General features: G+C 40.7%; 1 protein-coding gene across 1 annotated transcript in view; it reads left to right on the top strand.

The window, feature by feature from the left end:
* The window catches only part of LOC109910686 (dynein axonemal heavy chain 9-like), a 419178-nt gene that overhangs the window by 74915 nt on the left and 322338 nt on the right, over positions 1-21925 (top strand). The window contains exons 16-20 of the mRNA XM_048611128.1: positions 2550-2746; positions 5144-5568; positions 6876-7098; positions 10066-10232; positions 20842-21712. Coding sequence (XP_048467085.1) covers positions 2550-2746; positions 5144-5568; positions 6876-7098; positions 10066-10232; positions 20842-21712 — 1883 coding nt within the window. The remainder of the gene's footprint in view (positions 1-2549; positions 2747-5143; positions 5569-6875; positions 7099-10065; positions 10233-20841; positions 21713-21925) is intronic.

The following is a 21925-nucleotide window of genomic DNA, read 5'->3' as shown; positions in this document are numbered from 1 at the left end:
TGGCCTGCTGTGTTCATCCAGGTCTACACCTTGTTATCCTCATCTTTTTAGTTCTTTTATTTTTGTACTCTTTTCCTTCCAATATTTGTCACAGTTTGCACCTCAGGGTATCTCTTCCTTGCGACAAATGACCTGATTTCCTTACACACTGACGTCAGTCTGCTCTTTAAACTCAGTTATTTTTCACACGTAATTCTGCCCTAATACCTTTACTATTTTCTGTTGGGAGATGTTGCCACAAAAGTTGATATTCCCTATCCCACCTCACCTAGCTAGTCACCTTTTGTCTGGATCACAGATGCTGTTGACCCACCTACTGCTGGTACCTACTGAAGCTGTGGTTATGCATAGCAATGCACAATCTTTCTGACCTTCCAAGCCTCGAGCCACTATCTTCGTAGGAGTTGCCGGAGGCAACATTGTATGGGTTTTGCGACTCTGCTGATGGAATTACAGAACTGCAGACTTGTTATGGAGCAGAAGGAGGCCATTTGGTTCATTGTGTTTGCACTCGCTCTCTTAACAAGCAACTCCCTTAGTGTCCTTCTCCTTCATTCTCCTTACAACTCTGCACATTGTTCCGATTTATATAATTATATTCAAGCGAGAGTTTGATTAAATTTTTAGATATTAAAGATGTCATGGGGTATGAAGAAAATGTGGAATATGGCGTTAAGGTGTGGGACATAGAGTATTGAATGGTTTGTCAGGCTTGAAGATCCAAATGCCCAGCCCTCCTGCTAGTTTCTGTGTTTTATGTTCTTCATATCATCTGCAAACTTTGAACTTGTGCACCTGCACACCAAGGTTTAGTTTGGAATGAACTCATGTTAGCGACTATACAAGGCATGATTTTTTTTTTTCTTTTGTTGGGCTGCTCAGTTAAAATTACATTTAATTACAAGTGCAATTCTTGGAGCCATTGTTGTTATAGTTGAATTTTGTGCACTTCAATATTAATTTTAGTGCAGGGCTGCGTCCTAATTATTTGCCAAATATTTATCAAGCTATCATAGTAGCTTTTCTCTTATTTAATGTAGGTGTTGCTGGCTGGACCATCACTTATTGCCCATCACTATTTGCCCTGGAGTGATAGCAGTGAGCTGTCTTCTTGTACTGCTTAAATACATTTAGTATAGGTAGACTCACAATACTTTGAGGTTCAACTGTACATATTGGATCTTACAGTCTAAGAGGAGCTTATATTGAATAATTATGTCCCAAGTACACTCCCAATTAGGTAAAGGACTCAGTATGTTCAGATATATGTCCACAACTATACAAGGGAGGGAAGATAAACACCAGAAATCTTTAAACTTCAAGTGGTTTATTTTTTCATATATCCAGAAGTGTTATCACACATAGCTGAATGACGTTCCCAACACCACAACCACTTTGACTTTTAACTACCACCAGTAAAAGTCCAGACACATGGTTTCTTTGTAGGCTCGTTGGTAAAGCATGCACACACTAAGAATTTACATCCGTTTAGTCAGATTCCTTCCATCATTAAGGAACAGAATTGAACTACAATGTTTTGCTTTACAAATGAACTGAACTTACTTGCCTTTGCGTGGTTGCAACAAACCCTTTCATCAATCCTCGGTTGTTTGTGGAAATGTCTTTTCAGTTAAACCCAATACCATACTAAACTATAATTTGGCAAATTGGAGGGCAAAACTCATGTTTTCCTGAACTCCTTCCTGGAGTAATCAGATCCCATTTTACTTGCACTGTTACCTGTACATGGTGAGTTATTGTCAAGGTTGTTTGATAGATAATTTCTGAAAATAGGTTTATAGAACAGTTTAAAAAATATTACCTTCACCCGACAGCTGATGAAATTGACTATTCCATGGGGCACAAAATTTAAAATTCTGCAAAATTTTCCATAATGTTTGCAAACTCCAGCTATATATGGGAAAATGTAAAGTTATATTGTACGGAAATGATCATCTTACAGTTTAAAGAAAGTACAACCTTAGTCGTCAAACCTTTCTTCTACCCTTTCTCATGTTGCCATTTCCAACGTTCAGCAGTATTGCTATAAATGCTTTCAAATCCTTGCTATTACTTGTGATTTTATTGGTGTCTTTGGTCCAGGATCAGAAGGTATTGATTTTCAAAAAGACCTACGACAGGGAAGACTAAGCAAAATTAAGCTATCATATGCATTTTCTAAGTCTATGGTATTGTTAAGTAAGTTAATTTCTCCGCACACTATTGAAGTACTCAAGAAGGTACTGCCTATGTGAGCAATTAAATGTTTGAAGATTCATTTTGGTGGCTGGATTTGAAGACTGTAGGCTGACATCAGTATTAGTTCATTGCTTATTCTGGTATTCAGTTGATGCAATAGAATAGACAATAGAATATGTGGGATGGCTTTTAGACTACATAAAGAAGTAAGTTTGTCTATTTGCAAATGGAATGTTTGAAAACTCTTGTTAGTATTCCTTAGGAATTGACGTCATAAGCTGCCAGTACAAAGTGGGAACTCGCATTCTCATACCAGGCTACTTCTATTATTCTTCTTCTGTTCTGTCCAGATCCTAATGCAGGATTTGCACCATTGTTTGAAGCCCAGTTAGACTTGGTCTCCCCAGACCTGATTTTCTGCCCATCTCTTGAGATAGGCACCAGCGACAGCTTCTACAACATGGTCGATGGACTGATTAATGATGTTTTCAAGATGTCATCCTTGGTGCCCAGGTTGGCAGAGCACAATGCCTTCCCTCACTATCAGGTAAGCTTTTCCACTATGTATGATCTCAACGTAAGACTGCTCAGGCTTGCTTTAACCTAACTCACCAGGGAACTGTGGGGGATTGCATGCAGTTCCAGTTTCTCACACTGCTTATTATTACCCTCCATGGAAGTCAAGGGCTGGTCACCTTAAAATTGCCCTGCTTAATATCTTCATTGTTCCTTTCTTCTACTGGCTAAACCCAATGGATTCAAGAAATGGAAGAAACACTGAGAAACAGTCAAGTTTTATTGAATTTTAGACCATAACCCACAGGGTCTATGTTTTCAGCAGGGTCAACACAAGTGCTTGATTTTGGCCCAAGAAAATCTATGGAATAAGGCTATTAAAGAAAACCCAACAACAGTGATTAATTAATATAATTAATTGTGTTGTACAGAACTGGAGTATTGAAGTATTTAAGTATTGCATCAACATGTCAGTTCACTTGCCAATCGGTCAGCACCCTTTTCTCATGCTGTATAAGTTGATGCCTGTGAAATGTGGTAACAAGTTAACTGCAATACAGGTAGTTTACATTGAAATCCTTCACAATCACTTTGCTCATGAACTGAGTCACAGACTAATTCATCCTAAAAGCTTGCATGAATTTTCCATGTCATTATCATCATCAGTGATGTCAATTCTATCAAAAACTGCGACACTATCATTATGCAAATAATCGTCCTCTCTTTTATCAAGACCAGTTGATATTCCGCATTTTAGAAATGATTTTTTTTGATGCTTTTGGAATTGGAAAGGTGGCATTTGAACATGTCCAAGATGAAACATTTTTATTCATATAGTTTATAATTGTACTCTTCTTTGTTCCGTTTCTTGTAATCACCTTCATCCAGCTATCCTTCCTTGTGAAATTTCTCTTTGGGGAGAGCTTTGTGCTTGAATATCACCACTAGTTTGTGATGCAGTATTCCATACATGATGGAATCATTGTGATCTGTGTCTTCTCATGACCTTTACAAAGATGGTTCGTCCACCAATTTTGTGAACAGTTTTCCTTGTTGGGATATTGAAGTCCATCAGTGTTCACTCCATGTGAAGTGCAGGCCAATCAAATATACACTTTTCTCTGTAGTATGACCAAGTAGTGTTTTATTTTAATCATGAAGTTGAAGTGGGAGGTGCTATGACATTTTAGTTTTCAGATGAAGTGCTAACTTGTAACTATTCACAAATCTCATACACCATCCAGCTGTTCAATTCTGAGATGCTACATTTGTGTACGACTCCAAGGGTGTAGAGTCAAATGGCACCATGGGTAAAAGGATCACCATTTTGTCGATAGCTTGGTAACCCATTCTTCCACTTTTTCTCCGGTTTAAATTGAGCTGAATATTTAATTGTTCTTCATTCTTGGAGACTTCCTGATAGACCACATTAGCCTTGTCAGCTGGCTGGGAGATTAGCAATGGGGAATCTGAACCTTGTTGCATGTTAAATTAATGAACCTTTTACTTGAACTTTGATCACAGCAAGAATTAATTCAAGTTGTGATTTTATTTTAGTTTTTGTTGTGTAGGTTAATAGCCAGGTATTGTCTATAACATTGAACGTGATCTGAGAGTGCAGTGTCATAGGGCTAATGCCAAAAATGGGAAGCAAAGTAACTTAAACCAGCCATGATTAACTGCTAGTGGTGAGGTGAGCTCTTTTTCCACCCCTCTATGGTTATTATAGTCTGCAGAAATCAAGGTGAGATTGCTTGAAATAGACTAAAAATGTTTAATTTTGGATTGGTGGTTTTCACAACCTCCTTGCTTTGTTGCTGCATTTTCTGTAAGTATTTTGTGCTGGCTGTTCCTTATGTCCTAGTTATAATAGAATCATAGAGATATAAACACGGAAACAGATGCTTCGGTCCAACTCGTCCATGCTGACCAGAAATCCTAAATTAATCTAGTCCCATTTGCCGGCATTTGGCCCATATCCTTCAAAACCCTTCCTATTCATATACCCATCTAGATGCCTTCACCCCTTCCTCTGACAGTTCATTTCATATATGCACCACCCTCTGCATGAAAAAGCGGTCCCTTTTTAAATCGTTCTCCTCTCACCTTAAACCTGTGGCCTCTAGTTTTGGACTCCCATAGTGTTGGGAAAAGACCTTGACTATTCACCCTATCCATGCCCCCTTGTGATTTTCTAAAACTCTATAAAGTCACCCCTCAGTCTCCGACGCTCTAGGGAAAATAGCCCCAACCTATTCAGCCTCTCCCTATAGCTCAAACCCTCCAACCCTGTGAACGTCCTAGTAAATATCTTCTGAATCCTTTCAAGTTTCACAACACCCTTCCTGTGGCAGGGAGAGCAGAACTGAACACAGTATTCCAAAAATGGCCTAACCAATGTCCTTCTTTGGTGACTTTTAAACATCAGGCTGATATGGAAGACATGGCTGACCTGGTAGACATGCGTCAAAACCTGATGGACAGCATTCAACACGTGATGGCAAAATGCTGCAACTATCAGAATTCCTTTGACCAGTATGCTTATCTGTGGGTTGACGACCGAAAGGAGTTTATGCGTCAATTCCTTCTCTATGGACACGTTCTCACTGCTGAAGAAATTGAGGCTCATGCAGAAGATGGTGTACCAGGAAGTCCCCCGACGCTTGAGCAGTATAAAGAACAAGTAGATTCTTACGAAAAGATCTATGATGAGGTGAATCATTTGGAGTCCATCAACATATTTGACAGCTGGATGCGAATTGATGCCAGACCATTCAAGTCTGCTCTGTTGAATATCATTAAGAAGTGGAGCCTTATGTTCAAGCAGCACCTAATTGATCATGTAACCAACAGGTAAGACTCAACTTTGTCCCAGTAAAGTTCTTCAGAAATCTGCTTCATGGCCTCTCGTATCCTCCATGCCTCCTCCACACCCCTCCCCATGACCCTATGCATCCTCCACACCCACACACAGGACTGAGTGCAAAGCGGTCTATGGATATAGGTGAATAAATCACTATAAGCAGCATTACCAGTTAGCAAAACATTGAAAAATACTAACAACACTCTAGAAACAAATCCCAGAGATTATAGAATTTAAAACCAATGAGATTATTGTTAAGCTTGTGTGGAATCTTGGTCAGGCTGCACTTATGATGTGGAGGTGTCGGTGTTGGACTGGGGTGGAGAAGGTCAGAAATCACATGACACCAGGTTATAGTCCAACAGTTTTATTTGAAAATACAAGCTTTCGGAGCCTCATTCCTCCTTCAGATGTTATTGAGAGAGGTAGTATCAGACATAGAACTAATAAGTAACAGATTAAAGGGTCACACCACTGATGAGGATGTATTAAATAAACCTAAGATGCTGTTAAATCTTTAATCAGTTAAAAGGTTTCGATTGGTTAATATGTATATGTAAATCCCCGAATTCCTTTCAAGTCACTGTCGTGAGAGAACTAAAGGACTGTGTCTGATACTACCTCTCTCACTAACACCTGAAGAAGGAGTGAGGCTCCGAAAGCTTGTGTTTTCAAATAAACCTGTTGGACTGCACTTAGAATACTGTGTGCAGCCCTAGCCTTCAGGCTATTCAAGGAAAGGACATGTAAACACTGCAGAAAACACAGTAAAGATTTACAAAGATGAACTTGGCAATTACGGCTATTGGGAAAGATTAAATGATTTTTCTTGGTGAAGGGGCAAGGAGAGAACTTTTATGAAGGCCTTTAAAATGACGATGAGGTGATTGGCCTTAGTACGTGTGGAGAGACCGTTTCCACCTGAGCAACTGAAACTTGGGAACCATCAATTCAAGGTTCAAGCAGAGAAAAATGAAACTTTGTTTCTCAATGTTTAGTATGTGGAATGAGCCACGATAGAAAATTTGAGGTACGCAGCGAAGATCTTTTCAAAAGAGCCACATCTGTACATAAAGGAAGAGGAAATAGAAATATATGTTGGAAGGTTAAGATAAAGCATTTGGAGTGGGAGGACACTCCTGATGCAAAAGAATAAACTATCACAGATAAGTTGCAGCAAATTACTTGTGCCTGTGTTTTACGTTCTGTATAATTCGATATAAAATTCATGTGCCGTCTTGATGTTAGAGTTTTGTTCACCTTTCCCTTCAAATCCTTTTCCCTCGCCCCCATTCAGCCTGACTGATCTCCAAGCATTTATCCAGATAGCGGAAGGAGGTTTACGCCAAAAGGTTGAAGAAGGTGATTTGAATGGCCTGATTAATGTGATGGGCCACCTCATGGCTGTGAAAGAGAGACAGGTTACAACTAATGAGATGTTTGAGCCCCTTAAACAGACCATAGAACTCCTGAAGACCTATGAACAGGAATTACCTGAAGAAGTACACAAGTTGCTGGAGGTCAGTGAAAGTTGGTGTGTTATTTTGACAGCTGGGTCTGTTGTTAATTTCCATACTGCTAAAAGGATCTATGCAATCACTGGACTGGAGTTAAAATTGGCTGGAATGAATCCAAGTCCTGTGATTGAAATGTTTTTTACGTACGCACTTGAAATGATCTGTCATATCTTCACACAAGTTCTTCACTTTATGAAAAAAGATCCTCTTTCCTCTTTCCTTTTTCCTTTTTCCATTTTCTGAAGAAGGGTCCAGACCTGAAACGTCAGCTTTCCTGCTCCTCTGCAGCTTGGCCTGCTGTGTTCATCCAGCTCTACACTTTGTTATCTCTTTCCTTTTAACATGAGGTGTGTTGTCAAAATCCGTTGTGATGTTTTAGTTGTCTAACCTAATTCATGGGCATTCCAGCATGTATGGAATCATAGAATCCCTCCAGGTCAGAGAGAGGCCATTCGGCCCATTAAGTCTGCACTGACTCTCTGAAGAGCATCCAATCATGTCTCCGTAACCCCACATTTACCATAGTTACCCCACCCAGTGTGCACGCTGCAGGGCCATTCCCCATGGCCAATCCACCTAGCCTGCACATCTTTGGACTGTGGGAGGGAACCGGAGCACCTGGAGGAAACCCACACAGACACAGGGAGAACGTGCAAACTCCGCACTGACAGTCGCCCGAGGGTGGCATCAAACCCGGGTCCCCTGGTGCCGAGAGGCTGCTGTGCTAACCACTGTGCCATCCTGTGTATGCAGTGTTGTATCCAAAACAAACTATGCTTTATTTTTGTATGTTGCGAACTTTTACTTGAAGCTTTGCACTTGCTCAGAACTCGGGTCTGGACTTTCATTTCAAAGGTGGGTAACGGGAGTTGGGAAAGTTCCCAATTTCACGTGCCAGCCCCTGAGGAATACCATCTTCTAAGGAATGCCTGGAGCAGGGGGCAGCCAGTGGTTAAACGACTGACCTGGAAAAAGTCCGAAGGCACGCAGGAGGGCTGCCAGCTGTTGAGGTGTGCTGCTTAAAGCAAACTCAGACTCTGTCCCGTTTGGGAATACAGTCTACACCCTTCATACCTCGTCATCCCCACGTACCTATCCATGCAACCTCATGCTCACTATACAGCCCACTCCAGAACTTCCCAGTAGCTCCATGATGCTTTATGCTGTCAGTCTTTAAAATTGATGGAGAGAAAACCCCCGCAGCTATTGGAACTGGAACAACAAATGTGGAGCTTTTCTTAATATATGAATGAAATAAGCCAGGTTGATTTTTAAAGCTTCATTCAAAGTTGGCATTATCCAGAGTGCTTTCTCGGAAGAATTTGAGTTTATCTTTTAACAAAATTTCGGGATGCTGATAAAATGTGAGACAAATGCCCCCACGTGCCAAGGAATGGCCATAAAGAACTGTCATGGTCCTTTAGCCCTCTGCAATCCCCAATAACAAAGTATGTCTTAGGGTTAGGGTTAGGCCCCTATGGTCCCTTCTGCTCTCTCGCTGCTCTCCCTTTCTCCACAAGTGCCAAGGCTTTGCCTCAAAGCAGCCTATACCTACAAAGCTACATAACTGTCATTCCCATTCCCATTCACTATAAACAGTGAACCCTGTGTTGATAGTTATATCTGTCAAAGAAAAGCTTTATAAAAATTTTCATTGATAACTTGACACTATGTTTTTAAAAACAATTCTATGCCCGAGCAGTAAAAGTTTTAAATCATTCATGCCTGTTAAAGATTCAGTAGCTGAAACCACAAGTACTTGACATTTCTTAATCTTATCTAAGTGAACATTGTGAAATTGGTAGCAGGTTTCAGATAGCTAGCACTGTCAATTGAGCAGGTGCTTCGGTGTTTCAACAGAATTATGGGTGTCTAACTCTTAGCCAAGAATATGTAATGAGACTTGTCTAAGAGACGAGACCAGACTGCAGCCATTTTTTTTTTGGAACACTGAGCTCCATTCACCCATTTTATACCCAATGGAAGCAGTAACCCCTATGGTGATGATTTGATATGCTTATAAAAAAAGCTTCTTTTTAAATCAACTGATTAATTGATATCTTTCCAGTGCATTGTGACAAGACCCTTGGCATGAAACAGCCAGTTTTCATCAAACCAATAGTTTCTACATTATGGTTGCTTAAAAGAAAGGAAATAGACTTGCCTTTATATTGTATCTTCCAGGACCGCTTTACAGCCAATGTTGTATATTTGACATGTGATTATTGTTATCATGAGGAAACATTGTTGCCAATTTGTGTACAGCAAGCTTCCACAAATAGCAATGTAATGATGACTAAATATTTGTTCTAGTTTAGGGAGACTACGAGAAAGCTTGAAATCACTGACAGCAACTTTTGCATTTCTATAGTTAAATGTACATATGTGGACTCCAACAATTGCTATCAGTTTCAGGAGAGGACAGATATTGGCAATTTCACTGTCATTGTTAATACTAACTCCAAGCTTATGTGTTTGAGTCTTTGCTACTGTTGTACAGAAGCTAACATCTAACTTCAGAGCACTTGTATCTGCTGAGTTGTGGAAACAAGGTTTTCCATGGGCTCGTTTTTGGGTTAGGTTATCTTATGAGTTGAAATATTTGGAGTTGATCTTGAGTCCATGATCTTCTGACACAGAAGCATGAATGCTATCAGTGATGATGGCTCCTTCATGTCACAATATTTAGTGAGTTCTCTGATAATGTGTCACTATATCCCAGTTTCGTTAAGTAACAGAGTTAATGTATTCTTTGCCTCTTATGTGAGGTAAGGTTTCACTGAGGCATGTAAACGATCTTGGTGCAGACAGTGTTGAAAATAAATCACTAGAAGAGTGTGCTGTGCTATCAAAACATCTGGCTTTTGTTCCAAAACTAGTTGGTGAGAGTGCAGTTGTCTGGTGTTGCAGCTGCTAGATTGTGCAGTGCTGTCTACATTGACTTGTACACTTTTCTGCTTGTGTGTATAGGAACTTCCAGAGAAGTGGAATAACACTAAGAAGTTAGCAATCACAACAAAACAGCAGGTGGCACCTCTTCAAGCCAGTGAAGTGACAGTCCTTCGCAAGAAATGTGCGAGTTTTGACGTGGAACAGCACAAATTCCGCGAGCGGTTTCGTAAGGAAGCACCGTTCAGGTAAGAGATAAATACTGCTGATGAGTCAGGAGCTGTTGTTTTGTAGTTACTACTGTTGTCGTCCTCCTCTCCTTTCATTGGTCACAATTATGGTGATGAAATCCAACATCACCTCCTGTATGCCGTCTGTCTGAGGAGCGGACTGTTTAATACTGAAGACCTCAAACAAGACACTAAGCTCATGATCTACATGGCTACATAGATACCAGTCTTCTCTTAAGTGTGGCGGTTATAGACAACATACAGGAGGCACCTCAAACCCTTGAGAAATATTGAGTGATGCCTCTGCAAATCCACTAGCACGATAAGCATTCACTGCAATATCAGGACCTGCTCTCAGGTTAATATTCTCCTCCCCGAGGCATTGGTTACGGTCAGAAAAGAATGTGTGAAAATCAGAGCATCGCAGCCACCCACTTCAGCAAACACCAGCTACCCCACTGCTGGCAGGGTTTGCTGCTCCAGTATTGGATGGTCTAGTCAGCTCAGCACCTATTACTCCCGAGTAGAAGAAGGTCATCCTTATTCCGAGGGTCTGTCTAAGGAGAACACTGATCTGAGATCAGCTTCGAGTCAGGCATAACTCCGTTGGTAAACTCAGTTGTCTAACCGCTGCTTGACTGGAACTTCCACCGCCTTGTTTTAAAGGGAGAGCTGAGTGCCAGGCTGGTCAATTTGTGCTATGTCTGTACATTAGAAATTTAATAGGAGCTTTTCCTGCTTTGAACATTTTAATTCAGGGATGTTAATTTTGTGAAATGTCCGGATAACTAAATGAGCATTGCCAAAAATTAGATTTGATTTCGCGCCACAATTAGATTATGAATGTATCAAGTTCCATAGAAGTGTGCGAATACCTCCTCAAAATCGATCATGCTTCACTTCACTTAACTCCAGATGCACGCTGCCAGTGTAGCCTAGAGGTTAGGCTGAAATTACATGATGTTATTTCTGAATGAGTAACATTAATGTATCTCATTAGGAATTTGTTCAAAAAATTTAATTTCTGATCAGAATTGTAATGGTTTGATTGAACAGCTATAAATTCCAATGCCTTACACAAATTGTCAACAGCACATCCCATACAAATTCTTCTAGTAATGGTGTTTCCCTTAATTGCTGACTTTGGCCAGGATATTAATGAAGTCAATTACAACCTTATGAAAAGGAAACCATTTTTAATTTTGAGTCTTTCAAAAGTATTGATCGTGCATAAAAACTTCTGCAATTATGTATGCACGTTTTATGCAGAATATCTAATTGAATAGATTTCGTATTGCTGCGGGTGGAGGTACTCAAGGAGCAAGATCAGATCACCTGGCATGCTTCAGACCTGATTTTCATTTCCGTCAAATTTAATAGCATTGAGAATCAGGTGAGCTATGTAACAGGTATCTGAGCTGATGTTGTCAGGTACATACTATTGTTCAAAACCAAAATTACACCCAGTATTCCTTTTGAGAGATGGTCCTTTATGAATATTCGTTGCAGTATTTGCCAGTGGCTAAAGGCTTTGGGTTTGAGTGATAGTTACAGTTTAGATCAATCAACTTACTCTCAAGGTGTTTTATTCTTCTTTTGAGAGTTCTGTACATTTTTCTTATGAGGGAAATACAAAACAAATCCCTGAGATACTGAATTGGTGGGTAGGTAGACTGATACACTGCAAATTCAGCGTAAACAGAAAGTGAATTGAGTTTACAGTCACAAGGAGTAGTCGGATCATCCAGCTGCCTCCTGTTTTTCCAATACAGACCGTTGTACCAGTTTAACCTTCAATATTTTTGGATGATGCTTGTTATGTGAAAAGTACAAAGTGTGGCTGATAGTTGGTTCTGAAATAGTGAACATATTCAGCATTTACTTTTCTTTTCCATTCTAATTCATGTCTGTCAACCACTGTTAGAAATTACAGGGTGACAGTGTCTAAATGTCAAGTCAGTGGTGCACGATGACCTACTGGCACTCTATTAAAACAAAAATTGTTTTACTTTTCTCTCTCCTGTTGAACTGCTCTCTGTAGCTCTGAAGTTATGCTGTGCAAAAAAATTACTCAACTTTGCAGCTCATTTGTCTACTGATTTAACAAAGACTTTAACTCTTGGGCTAGTTTCTCTGCTAACATCATACAACAGCCAAGAAAATTCTACATGGACATTAATTATAAAGGACAAAATGTTGGAAGTACTCAACAGGCCTGGTACCATTTGTGAAAAGTGATGAGCAAAATTAATACTTCAGGTCAATAACTCTTCATCAGTATTGAGAAATTCCCACCACTTCCACTCCCCACTCAACAATAAAATGCCCTCCCCTTTTCCATCGTATAATTTTAGGAGATGTAACATCTCTGTTTTACCTCGTCTCTTTCCAACTTCTAGAACATAATATGCTCCGTCAAATGAAACAGTCATTTTGAATAGATTTCAATTTGGAATGCCATGATCACTACTTGTGATGAGATTTCCTCAACATGGGAGATATTTTAAACTTTCCATCTTGGAGCTATATAGAACTGATGCATCAGATTGTATGTGTGTAACAAAGTTAATTTACAACAGTTTTTTTACTTTAAATAAGCACCAGCAAATGTGAAGAGAGAGAACAGAGTTCACGCTTCAAGTTTAGTGTGACTTCTTAAGAACCCTGATGAAGAGTCATACTAGACTTTGTTTTTTTTCCTTTACTCATTTATGGGATGAGGGCGTCGCTGGCTAGGCAGCATTTATTGCCCACCCCCTAATTGCCCAGAGAGCAGTTAGGAGTCAACCATATTGCTGTGGGTCTGGAGTCACATGTAGGCCAGACCAGGTAAGGATGACAATTTCCTTCCCTAAAGGACATTAGTGAACCAGATGAGGTTTTCCTGACAATTGATAATAGATTCATGGTCATCATTAGATTCTTTATTCCAGATTTTTTTTGTTGAATTCAAATTCCACCATCTGCTGTGGCAGGATTTGAACCTGTGTTCCCAGAACGTTATCTGGGTCTCTGGATTAACAATCCAGCGATAATACCACTAGGCCATTGCCTCCCGGAAATACTAGAGAGAAGTACTCTCTCCACAGATGCTGCCAGACCAGCTGGCTTTCTCCAGTGTTTGCTTCAGATTTCTAGCATCTGCATTATTTTGCTTTTTAAGTTTTAAAGTCTGTTTCATGCTTGCAGCTCATTTCTTTCAGCAACTTAGGTTGTTTCCTTTACTCTGAGTTCGCACCTCGGGACAAATAATCTAACTCAGTGAGCATCAGTTGTGAAGATTTTGACCAAACTGCCGGCAAGACCAAGCATGGCTGACTGACTTCTTTTCAGAACATCTCTATTCAGTCAACATCTAGACCTGGGCACTTTAATTCGTTGACCTCCTTGAGATTGGTTTTCAAGACTCTTCCAGTGAAGCTGGCCATAAGCTTGATGACCAGCATCTTCGCTTTCAGTTCAGCATTTTATAGCCTTCTGCAGCACAACATTGAGTTTGACAATTTTGGATCTGAATCCCAGCCCTGTTCTATGTGTTTGCAGCTCTAATGATTCTGTGATTTCCAGGTACGTTTGCCCTAGGCTCATCTCTTGTTCCTTTATTTGATCCATCTCCATTTGTCCTGAGCTGTCATCACTGTTATCATTTAATCTCCTCTGCTTTCAATAATGTCACAGACCTTTTCTTCTCTCCTCCTTTTCGGGTTTTTGCATTTGCTTCAAATTTGTTAACCTCTCCTACTGTGCCAATTCCTGATTTGAAGATCATCACCCTGAAAGGGTAACTAGTTTTCTCTTTCCACAAACTCTGCTGTGTATTTTCAGATTTTATTGCAGATTTCCAACATTCACTGCCTTTTGCTTTTCTTCATTGATCACAAACAATAATTGCAAGGCCAAATATCCCATTAGGGACTTTTGTTTATTTTCTGTATCTTTGCTGTACCTCATTAGAATAAAAAAAACTAATATACCAATGAGAAGAATTTCCCAGGATTCTAATTAAAAATGGCATTTCCCACAGTGACTGCGAAGTTTTCTGCAATCTTTTTCATTTATTATTTTGTATTTTGTTTGAGCAGGCAGGTATTTTAATAGGAATTGATGTCCTGTGATGTTCCAGTGTACTGTAAGATCATAAGGGATAATTGGAACAGATTGTGCAGAAATAACATGGGCTTGATTTAAAAGGTACATAGCTTGTTTTAGTTTATATAAAATGTTTTGACCTTGCATTAATATTTGTTGTGCAGTAGCAAACGTTGCATCAATTTGGGAAAGGGGAGTAAGAGTTGGAATATCTTGGATGAACATATAAATTAGATAAGTGACGCAAAACCAAAACTCCCTTGTTACTATCACCTGCAGAAATTTGTAATTGCTGTGTAACCAGTTTGTTTGCAATTTCATTTGTGCGTAGACTTGGGAATTAAAGACACAAAATTGATATTGCATGCTGATGTATGAAAATTAACTAAATATTTTGAAGTATAGTGAACAGATTATTTTTCTTCCTAAGTTTTTGTAGCATCTTTCTTTCCCAGTGCAGTTTATCAAAGTTTAAAAAAAACACACATGATTTTTCTGATGAAGGGTCTAGGCCCGAAACGTCAGCCTTTTTGCTCCTATGATGCTGCTTGGCTTGCTGTGTTCATCCAGCCCTACACCTTGTTGTCACAAATCCCTGATGCACTTTTATTTGTTAAAACTGAGCCAAGATTATTGAACCATGAAACTTCAAAGTAGTCACCAATCTGTTGTTTCAGAGACAGTAGGAATTGCAGATGCTGGAGAATCTGAGAAAACAAGGTGTAGAGCTGGATAAACACAGCAGGCCGAGCAGGAAGGCTGACGTTTCGGGCCTAGACCCTTCTTCAGATCTAGGCCCGAAACGTCAGCCTTCCTGCTCCTCTGATGCTGCTTGGCCTGCCGTGTTCATCCAGTTCTACACCTTGTTAACACAAACTATTGTGTCTGCTGAATGTTGCTGGAGCAATCGAAATTCACTGTCCTGCTCTCTTCCCCATAACCTTGCATTTGCCTCTGATTCAAATGTGAGCCACTGTTTCCTTGAAGCCTGGAATTGCCTCTCCTTCAGCAATTCCCTGTGGCAAAGCATTCCACGTTTCAAGTTTTCTGCATAGAGACAAGTTCCTTATGCTCTTTCCTCACAACCTTCGTGCCATTTCTAAACCGTTGACCTCTTAACATTATCCAGTCAGAAGAAATATTTGCTGGATGACTGCCCTTTCTGATTTTAAAAACAAGCTAGGTTACTGGTTTGGACTTGGAGTCAGATGTAAGATTTCAACATTTGCAGATAGAAAATTGGATTTAATTAGACAGTGTTACTTAAGTAAGAAACAAAAAAGTATGGAAAACCATAATAAACTTGCACAATTGGTGTTCACTGTTTCAACTTGTTACATTATAACTACACTCTTCCAAAAATGATAGCATAATAGTCTTTCTGTTTTGCATTGTGATAAACAAATTTCAGTATAGTTTAAGTGTGGGATGATGTATTTTGGCAGAAAGCATAAGGAGGCCACCTCATTTTGCATAATTACGAATCTGAATGAGATACAGGATCAAAAGAATCTAAGGTTGCAAAATAGATCATAAAAAAACTATGCATTTGAATCCGTATGTAAAGGCTTATAATTGAAAATTATCAACCTGAGTCAAAGTTCCGTCGCACCTTAATGAGACTGTTGGGAATGCTGTGTGAGATAGTTCTGGTCTCTGCTGCATAGAAAAGATATAGTGATTGAACAAGGAGCAAATAAGATTTACAAGGATGATACCTGAACTGAGGGATGAAAAGCATCAGGAAATATTGAACAGGCTGAAACTATTTTCTCTGGAAGAGAAAAATATTATGAGAGGGAGATTGTTTTAACAATGAAAGTGTGTGATGTGACAGGCATTGACAAAGTATTTCCGCTTGGGGAGGAAACAAGAACTGAAGGCCATGAATACATCCTGAGGGAATTCAGGAAGAACTCAAAGAAAGTTCACAAAGAATGCTGGGACTGTTACAGATACTACCACAACGAGAGACCAGAGCAAATAGCGTAGATGCATTTGGAGTGAAGTTAAGTAAGCATAAGGGAGAAAAGAATAGAAAATCATGTTGATAAGGTTAAACAAAGAACAATGTGGGTTCAGGCCCTTTGGCCCACTAAGCCTGCTTCCATAAATGATGCCTTTTGAAATTAGAAACCTTTTGCCTCTATGCGGTCTGTATCTCTCTATTCCCTGCCTATTCATGTATCTGTAAAGATGCCTCTTAAACATTGATATTGTAACTGACTCCACCACCACCTCTGGCAGTGCGTTCCAGGCACTTACTGTCCTCTGTGTGAAATAAACCTGCATCTCACATTTCCTTTTAAACTTACCACCTTTTACCTGAAACCTATGTTCCCTAGTGATTGACATTTCTACCCTGGGAAAAAGACTCAACTATCCATTCTATCCATGCCTCTCACAAATTTCTTAAATTTCTGTCAGGATGCCCCTCATCCGTGGACGTTCAAGTGAAAACAAAACCAGTTTGTCCAATCTCTGCTCATAGCTAATACCCTCCAAACCAGGCAACATCCTGGCAAACCGTTTCTGTACCCGCCCCAAAGCCTCCACGTCCTTCTGGTAGTGTGGTAACCAGAACTGTACACAATATTCCAAATGCAGCCGAACTAAAGTTCAACACAGCTGCAACATGATTTACCAATTTTTATACTCTATGCCCCAAACGATGAAGGCAGCATGTTATATGCCACCTTGACCACCTTAAGCAATTGTATTGCCACTTACAGGGAGCTGTGGACCTATATGTCTAGCTTCCTCTGTTTGTTGATGCTAAAAGAGTTCTGCCATTTCCCTCTTGCATTGAATCTTCCAAAATACATCACTTACATTTGTCCGGTTTAAGGCCCATCTGCTATTTCTCTGCCCAAGTCTCCAGCCTATCTAGATCCTCTTGCAATCCTCTTCACTATCCACAGCTGTCCAAATCTTTGTGCCATCTGTAAACTTACTCATCAGGCCATCTACATTCTTCTCTTCTGAATCATTTCGACATACTTTACAAACAACAGGGGTCCAAGAACTGACCTCTGTGGGATGCCATTGGTTGCAGATTGACATTCAGAAAAACACCCTTCCACCGCTTCTCTTCGTCTGCTATGACTAAGCCAGTTCTGTATCCATCATACCAACTCACCACGGATCCCGTGTGGCTTCACCTTTAGTATTAGCATGCCATGAGGGACCTTTATCAAAGGCATTGCTAAACTCCATGTAGACAATATCTGCTGCCCTGCCCTCATCAATCATCTTTGTCATTTGCTCAAAAACTCAAGCAAGTTAGTGAGATGTGACCTTCCTGCACAAAGCCATGCTGCCTGTCGCTAATAAATCCATATTTTTTCAAATGTGAGTAAATCTTATTCTTAAGAATCTTCTCCAATAAATTCCCTACCATGGACATAAGGCTCACTGGCCTGTAATTTCCTGGGTTATCGCTGTTGCCCTTCTTAAACAAAAGAGCAACTTTGATTGTTCTCTAGTCCTCTGAAGCCTATCCTGTGACTAAAGAGGATACAAAGATTTTGTACATGGCCCTAGCAATTTTCACACCTGCCTCCCTCAGCATTCTGGGAGAGATGCCATCAGATCCTGGGATTTATCTGACTTGATGCTTTTTAAAACACCCAACACCATCACCTATTTTATGTTGCCATGCCCCAGAATATCAACATATCCCTTCTGAAACTAACCATCCACCATGTTCTTCTCCTTTGTGAATACTGATGCAAAGTATTCACTAAGGACCTCCCTCACTTTCTCTGGCTCCACGCATAAATTCCCTGTTTATCCTTGAGTGGACCTGTCCTTTTCCTAGCTACCCTCTCGCTCCTTATTTGCATATGAAGTGCTTTGGGATTTTCCTCAATCCTGTCTGCCAAAGACATTTCATGGCCCCTTTTATCCCCCCAATCCCTCGTTTGAGTTCTTTCCCACCATCTTTGTGTTTTTCAAGGGCCCTGTCTGTCTTGAGTTTCCTAACCTTTCAGATGCTTTCTTTTTCTTATTGACTAAGCTTTCAATTTTTCTTCTCATCTAAGTTTACCAAATCTTGTCATCCTTATCCTTCATTTTCACAGGAACATGCTGGTCCTGAAATCTCATCAACTGGCCTTTTCAAAAAAAAAAATCCATATGCTAGATGTGGGTTAACCCTGAAACAGCCATTCCCGGCCTACATGCCCCAGTTCCTGCCTAATATTGTGGTAGTTAGCCTTCTCCCAGTTTAGTGCTTTCACCCGATGACTGCTCTTATCCTCATCCATAAGTAAACTTCTGGAATTCTATGGTCACTGTTCTTGAAATGCTCCCCTACTTGTTCCCTAACTTTGGGTCTAGTACAGCCCCTTCTCTATTTGGACTATTTTTACATTGTTTCAAAAAAAACCCTCCTGGACACGCCTAACAAACTCTGTCCCACCCTCAGCCCCTCTCCCTGGTCCAAATCCCTGGCACTAAGCTTGGCCCAGTCAATATAGGTGAACTTAAAAGCACTTACTACAACAATCCTACATTTTTCCATAACCTGTCCTCATTATCTGTTCATCTATCACCTGCTGGTTATTGGGAGCCTTGGAGTAGAATCTCATCAAAATGACGTCATCCTTCCTATTCCTGAGCTCTACCCATAAGGCCTCACTGGATGAGCCCTCCAAAGTCTTCTCCCTGAGTACAACTGTGATATATTCCATAACAACCAAAAGAACTGCAGATGCTGTAAATCAGAAACAAAAACAGAAATTGCTGGAAAAGCTCAGCAGGTCTGGCAGCGTCTGTGGAGAGAAATCTGTTCGAGTGACCCTTCCTCAAACTGATGGTAGCTTGGAAAATGTCAGTTTATATGCAGCAGATAGGCTGGGGGAGTAAACGATAGGCAGGGATAGAGCCCGAAGAGAGAGAAGAACAGTTAGACAGACAAAGGAATGGATGGTGATCTGGCTAGGAGGGTGAATAGCTATTAATGGAGACTGTTAGTGGCTAACAATGGGTTGTGTGTATAACAGACTGAGAGATAACAAGGCCTGGTGTCTGGGGCTTGGGGTAAGGACATGGGAGAGCTCAAACCCTAAAGTTATTGAACGTGATATTGAGTCCAGAAGGCTGCAGGGTCCCCAAGCAGAGATATTCTCCCTTAGCAATAATGCAACTCCCCAAACACTTTTACATCCCTCCCTATCTCACTTAAAACATCTAAATCACATAATGTTATGCTGCCAGTCTTGTCCATCTCTCAACCAAGTCTCTGTAATATCTATAATATCATAGTTATACGTATTAATCTATGTTCTAAGTTCATCTGCCTTACCTGTCATGCTTCTTGCATTAAGACAAACACACCCCAGACTTCCAGTCTCATTGTGTTCAGTAACCTCGACCTGTCTGTTCTTCCTCTTAGCCTTACTGGGTTTAGACTGTGACTCCTCCTTGGTCATTTTACTTGTTGGCCTACTGCCCTGGATCCCACTCCCTTGCCACACTAGGTTTAAACCCTCCTGAGTGGCTCTAGCAAAATTCCCTGCCAGGATATTGGTGTCTGACTAGGTTAGATGCAACCTGTGTTTCTAGTACAGGTCCCGTCTGCTGCAAAAGACATCCCGATGATCCACATACCTGAAGTTGTCCTCCCTCCACCAGGTCTTTAGTCGCGCTTTTAACTGTATTATTTTCCTACTCCTAGCCTCGCTGGCGTGTGGCACTGGAAGCAATCCTGAGATTACAACCCTAGGGGTTCTGCTTTTCAACTTCCTACCTAACTTACTAAACTCCCTTTGCAGGACCTCATCTGTCTTTCTGTCAGTCATTGTTACCAATGCGGACCACAACCTCTAGCTGCTCATCCTCTTTTTCCCCCCCCCATCGAAATGTCCTGTGCTCGTTCAGAGTCAACCTTGACACTGGCACCAGGGAAGCAATGCATCATCTTGAAGTGTCGCTTGCAGCCACAGAAATGCCCCTCAGTACTCCTGACTATAGAGTCCCCATTACGACTGCTCACCTACACCTTGAACCTCCCCAGCCAGTTGTGCTGAGTTCCCCTGAAAGGCCATCATCCTGTACAGAATCCACAATGCTATATCTATTTGAGAGGGGAATGGCCACAGGAGACTCCTGAACTGCCTACCCATGCTTACTTGTCTTCCTGGTGGATGCCCAACTCTTCTCTGGCTGTTTAGCTCTTACTGATGGTGTGACCAACTCGCTGGATAGAGCGGTGGGAGGTCTCTGTGGGGTGTAATGGCAACAGAGGCAATGAGCTTATTTCTGTTCTGTAGATGCAATATAACTCCATTTTAATCCTCTCAAAGTTGTCACTGCTGCAGTGAAAATAATGCCAGTATCTCAAGTCTGTTTTTCAGCATGGTTTCTTGTTTATCAATTGTTCTGGTGAAAGCTTTGCTGGATTACCTTTGATGTTCCAATGACCTTTCTTGAGCTTGTAATTTTAGTCAATATATCAGGGTAAAAAAAAGTTACAGTGCTTTTTAAAACCACATTGTATGCTGCTTTACATCAATTCACTGTCCTACTTTATCAGGTTCAACAGTATGCAGCCTTACCAGATGTTGGATGTTGTCCATTGCCAGATCAGCCAGATGGAAGCAACCATGCACAGCATTATTGAATCTGCCAGTTTGTTTGAGGTTAACGTGCCAGACTACAGACAACTAAAACAGTGCAGAAAGGAAGTATATCTGCTGAAAGAACTCTGGGATATGATTGTTCTCGTGGATTCAAGTATGAATGACTGGAAGACTACAAAGTGGAGGGAAATCAATGTTGAAAACATGGAAATGGAGTGCAAAAGGTTTGCTAAAGATATTCGAGCCTTGGATAAGGAGGTGAGGGCTTGGGATGCTTTCACTGGGCTGGACAACACGGTGAAGAACATTTTGACTTCATTACGTGCTGTAGCTGAACTTCAGAACCCAGCTATTCGGGACAGACATTGGTATCAACTAATGCAGGCTACACATGTGACATTCACTATGGACGATAGCACAACTCTAGCTGATCTCCTGAAACTGAACCTGCACAACTTTGAAGATGAGGTCCGTGGAATTGTAGACAAGGCGGTGAAGGAAATGGGCATGGAGAAAGTATTGAAGGAACTGCACACGACCTGGAGCACCATGGAATTTCAATATGAATGCCACTCATGCACTTCTGTCCCATTGCTCAAATCTGATGAAGAGCTTATTGAGACCCTGGAGGACAACCAAGTCCAGCTGCAGAACCTGATGACTTCCAAGTACATAGCCTTCTTTCTGGAGGAGGTGTCTAGCTGGCAGAAGAAGTTGTCTGTAGCTGACTCAGTCATTTCTATTTGGTTTGAGGTGCAGCGCACGTGGTCACACCTTGAAAGCATCTTCATTGGATCTGAAGACATTCGATCACAATTGCCTGAGGTACAAAACCATTTCTGACAAACAAAGGAAATAGTTATTTTCAAGAGCGCTGAAACTGTTAAAACCTCTTTTTTTTGCATTTTAAGTTATGATACTAGAAGTGCAGGTCTCAAAATTTCTGAGCTGAGACAGAAAGTTAGAGAAACAAAGTGGTTCGAATATTCAGGAATACAAATCACTAAAAGCTAGTTTATCCAGGTATGAAAAGTATTT

This window comes from Rhincodon typus, chromosome 23 (assembly GCF_021869965.1).
Source record: "Rhincodon typus isolate 14 chromosome 23, sRhiTyp1.1, whole genome shotgun sequence".
In the NCBI taxonomy this organism is placed as follows: domain Eukaryota; kingdom Metazoa; phylum Chordata; class Chondrichthyes; order Orectolobiformes; family Rhincodontidae; genus Rhincodon; species Rhincodon typus.
Note: the sequence above shows the minus strand (reverse complement) of the source record. Positions and strands in the feature narration are given on the sequence as shown.